At 51.2% G+C, this 5,000-nt stretch overlaps 1 protein-coding gene across 1 annotated transcript in view; it reads right to left on the reverse strand.

The window, feature by feature from the left end:
- Window positions 1-5,000, reverse strand: part of plxna2 (plexin A2) — a gene marked incomplete at its 5' end in the record, with an annotated part of 56,981 nt that overhangs the window by 12,173 nt on the left and 39,808 nt on the right. The window contains one exon of the mRNA XM_083676001.1: window positions 55-121. Coding sequence (XP_083532127.1) covers window positions 55-121 — 67 coding nt within the window. The remainder of the gene's footprint in view (window positions 1-54; window positions 122-5,000) is intronic.

Below are 5,000 nucleotides of genomic sequence, written 5' to 3' on the forward strand. Positions count from 1 at the left end.
ACACACACACACACACACGCATCCTGCTAAAACAACTATTTGTACTTCACTCACCTTGAGGAATTTGTGAAGAAGGAAAGCAAACCAGTTGGTCAGCATCTTCTCTGCCACAGACTCCGTTCTGAAACACACAGGGGAGAATGTTTCTTTACTACAGGTGAACACTTTCTCCAACAACGTTGTTCTTGTGATGGTTATGTGTGTTCTGTGAGGTGTGGCTGTGGCCCGTTTCAGGAGCGTTGAACGGGCCCAGGATGCGGCAGCATCATCGGTATCAGCTGTGACATGCCTCAGCTGCTCAGACAGAGAGGATCGGTGTCTGTCACATGAAGGTAGCGAACGCTCGCCCCCCCCCCCCCCCACACACACACACACCCCCACCACTCCCACTGCCCTAAACCTCACCCCCCCTCGCCGTCACTCAGAGAGATGCTGGGGTTGATTGGGCATGAAAATAGCACAAGTGTGCGGTGACCTCTAGACACTGTCAACTAGAGTGATGGAAGTATCTATCCCTCTCTCTCTCTCTCTCTCTGTGATGTTTCACCTTTCTCTCTCTCCACCTCTCTCTCTCATCCCCCTCCTCTGTGAAAGACAAACAACACTCATCTCTCCATTTCCCAGAAAGCCTCCATGTAATTTCAAGGAGAATAAAGGATAAAACTGAGAGAGAGAGAGATTGAAAGAGAGAGAGAGAGAGAGAGAGAGAGAAAAAAAACAAAAAAAACACACACACACCCAGACGGGAGTTAAGGAGCATGAAAAATAGATGAAAGGGTTACTGGTGGAGGCTTGCTCCAGAGGACCAGTGCCTCTCCTGAATACCAACACCCTCCCCGCCTCATCATCACATGGCTGGCGCCGCCGTGCTGGGAAAGCTCAACAACACACCTCCCTCCTCCCTCCCTCCCTCCCTCCCTCCCTCCCTACCTACCCTTCATCTCTCAGAATAACCACCCTCACAACCCCCCCCCCCCCACACAAATAAACAGATGTTTTTGGGGATTTTTTTATACACTAACGCTAGCTGTGAGTCCGCTAACACTATCATTACCGCAGTTCCCTACCGAGATGCTACACATGCTAATAACGCCCCCTTCCCCCTTTCGAGCTTTATAGCCTGCCGGCCCGGGTGTGACTGTCACCCAGCCACCTGTGCCACCCCCCCCTCCCCCCACCCCCCACACCACCCCTCTCATCTGGGCCCTTCCATCAGCTACCCACGAGGCCGTACACTCGCGCTTGTTGCCAATTTACTCTGCAGTGCATTGAGAAAATGACTCTCTTAATGCATGGGGAGAAATGACTATGATTATGGTGAGCGGGCGGGGGGGGCGGGGGCCGGGGTGGGGGGCGGGGGGATGGCAGCCTATAGCCGAGAACGGATTAGGTGGGTGAGCCTAACAGCCAGGTATTAAACAGGCCCCGTCTGTTTGCTACTTGGCCTCAGCATCAGGACTGCGCGGGACTACATAAAGCCTGGAGGATGATTACACCTATTGACGACCTGAATGGACGGCAGATTATCGTGATTACGGAGATAATTGAGCTTGAAAGCAGTGAGAGAAAGACTTCACATGTCCAGGACTGATCCTCTTGTTGTAGTAGGAGCAGGAGAATGGAGCTCATTCTCCAAGCAATACTCGGGATGAATATCTCTGGGTAAACCGGCTCACACACACACACACACACACACACACACACACACACACACACACACACACACACACACACACACACACACACACACACACACACACACACACACACACACACACACACACACACACACACACACACACACACACACACACACACACACACACACACACACACACACACACACACACACACACACACACAACTTCTCTGTAGTTCTGCTGTAGACCAGAGGTTATTTCCACGGCAGTCCTGTGATTTGGTTGATGTGTGGAGGTGTTGTGATGCTGTCTACCGAGCCTCGGGGCTATTTCCTCATAAATGTTGGCGGTCAGTCAGCGCTTTAACTGCTCAGTGAGAGGATGGAGCTCTCTGTGACAGCTTATTTGAAGTGGGATGAGCTGGTGGGTAGGGGGGCGGTGGGTGGGGGGCGGTGGGTGGATCGGTGGAGGGTGAGGAGGAGGTTTGTTCACCCCGTTGCAAGTGGCGTGATGAGGGAGAGCATCACTGCTGACAGCTGAAGGAGTGTATTGTGATGGCGCCCCCTTCGAGAGTGACTGACACACGCACACGCACACACACACACACACGCACACACACACACACACACACACACACACACACTCTACCTTCTATGTGCTCTACCAACGTAGTATTGTCTCTCTTAAATTCTCTGTTCTGTGCTTTATGAGTTCTTTCTTTATGCTCAAAAATAATGAGGAGCCACTACAGCTGAACCTGACAAATATTGTGTTTTTGGACAATGGCCACATTTCCCCCACCCCACGTAATTGCCCCCTCTCCTCCACAGAGAAGTACCACCCCCCCCCCCCCACCTCCCCCCTTCCCCCCCTCTGCCGAGAGCGGAGAGTGTGTAAGAAGTTAATGGAAGCTATTAAGCGTTTTAATAAGCTCAGCAAGTCCCGGAGAATGAAATAAAACCCTTTTGTTGCAGGGGCCATGTTGAGTCTCCTTAATATCTCTCTCTCTCTCTCTCTCTGCCTTTGAATGGTTCGGTGGAGAGATTCACTTTGTGTGTGTGTCCCCCCCCCGCCCCCCCTTCCCCCCCCCAAACCCTCCCCCTCCCACATCCCCCCACTTCCACTCTCGCTCTCTAATTGAGTTTCATTAATGAACATCAGGATTTCATTATCCTCCAGAACCATTAGGAGAGGCTTGATTCTCCGTCTTCCCTGCTACTAATGCGGGTAAATAGGTTGAGAGGGACAGATTAGTAGGCGATGGAATGTCTTAGAGCGCTAAAGACAACATTCTCCCTAATAATCCCCCCCCCCCCCCCCGTTCCCCGTCTCTCACCGCACGGACGGGAAATCTCAAAAAGCGATGAAGAGAGGAGAGGGAGGAAAGAAAGAAAAAAGAGAAAGAGAGACAGAGTGAAAAGTCTGGAGGCGTTCCAGCCACTGTTCCATCCCTCCATTAAGAGAGACAACAGGAAAAAGAGGGGGAGAGAAAAGAAAGAGAGAGAGAGAGAGAGATACTGTAGGATGGGCTGAGAGATCAATACAACGCATCCAGGAAGGGCGAGGGTCATGAAAGAGGGCTTCCGGTGGGTGTCAAAACTCTCAGCAACGCGGGTTCAACCATCATGGACAGGACAAGAAGGATGGAGAGAAAGAAAAAAGAAAAAAAGAAAAGAAGGGGGGGGAAGTAAATGAGCTAGAGAAGGATACAGAGTACGAGAGAGAGAGAGAGAGAGAGAGAGAGAGAGAGAGAGAGAGAGAGAGAGAGAGAGAGAGAGAGAGAACAAAAAAAGCCCCATTCACGGTACACAGTACATGCCAAACAAATGTCAGACGAAATGGACTGAAGAGGAGACGGATGAACGCATTGAAATAGGAGAGAAAGGAGAGATCCTTGAAGCTTACAGGCGACACAACGCAGCCCTCGTTCAAAAAGCTCTTAGGGAGAAATGCAATGTAATGTCGCTCTGTGTGCGGTAGACTCCTCTAAAACGAGTCAGGGAGGGCGACAACTGTTTTAGACCTAGACAAGGCAGCAGACCTCAACAAAAGCTGCAGACCTACTTGTCTGGATTCTCGAGACAAACATGGGAGAACATACAAAAGTGGGAGAACATGGAATAATACACTAACCTTGGCTGACTGGAGTACGTTAAGAGATAGCTTTTTCTGTTGTTTGGGACATGAGGAGAAGCCATTCTCTCTACTTGGGATCGGTATAATAGCTATATGGTGTAATAGACTGTGAAGTTGAGTCTGAGGAGAAAGTGGAGTACAGTCGACGGGGTTCTACAGCTTTAATGACACATGCACGCACGCACTCACACGCACGCACGCACGCACACACACACACACACACACACACACACACACACACACACACACAAACCCTTCTGGCAGGAGAAACGCTGCCTTCTATCCTTTCATTATACACACAGCCAATGACGTGAGACCATGTCTGCAGTGTGTTCACTGCCATTCGGGTGACAATTCCCCGTAATAGACAGTAGACAAAATGGTTTGTTTTTCCTATCTGACTCAACATTCTGCCCTGAGGGGTATTTCTATTATGCGTTTTCACTCAGTGGTGAATTCGGCTACGGCTCTCTCTGTTTCAGTTACAAATGATAAGTCAGGTGTGCGTATGGGTTTCAGTCACCTTTTTATCAACTAAGTACAGTCTAGCATAGGGTAATCATTGTAGATGGCTTTGATGGGAGACACAGAGAGATGAAGAAGAGAGAGAGAGTGAGAGAGAGAGAGAGAGAGAGAGAGAGAGAGAGAGAAGGAGAGAGAGAGAGACAGAGAGAGACAGAGAGAGAGAGAGGGAGAGAGAGAGACAGAAAGACAGACAGAGAGAGACAGAGACAGAATCAGAGACAGAGACAGAGACAAAGACAGACAGAGACAGATAGAAATACAGACTGAGAGAGACAGACAGACAGACAGACAGACAGACAGAGAGCCCTATCCAGGCCACAATGGTTGGTGCCCACCAATGCCCACAGCCTCCTCTCCCCCCTCCCCTCTACCCCCTCTCTCTCTGGTGGTGGTCTAGCTGTAGCGTGGCACTCCATCTTCTCAACAGAGCTCCCTGCTGGAGATGGGGCTCAATAATTAAGGCCCCGGTGCTGAGCAGCCACATCAGATCACACTGCTGCTCCGTCAGAGCCCCCCCCCCCCCCCCCCCCCCGCCCCCCCCCCCCCCGCCCCCCTATGCAGGACCCCGTGGTCCGCCCAGGCACTTAGCAACCTCACTCCCTCATTCACACACCCCGCCGGAGTGCCCACGCCTGCGGTCCACACACACGCACACACATATATACACACACAGGCAGGCAGGCAGGCACAGACACAGAC

Source organism: Argentina silus, assembly GCF_951799395.1.
Source record: "Argentina silus genome assembly, chromosome: 8".
In the NCBI taxonomy this organism is placed as follows: Eukaryota; Metazoa; Chordata; class Actinopteri; order Argentiniformes; family Argentinidae; genus Argentina; species Argentina silus.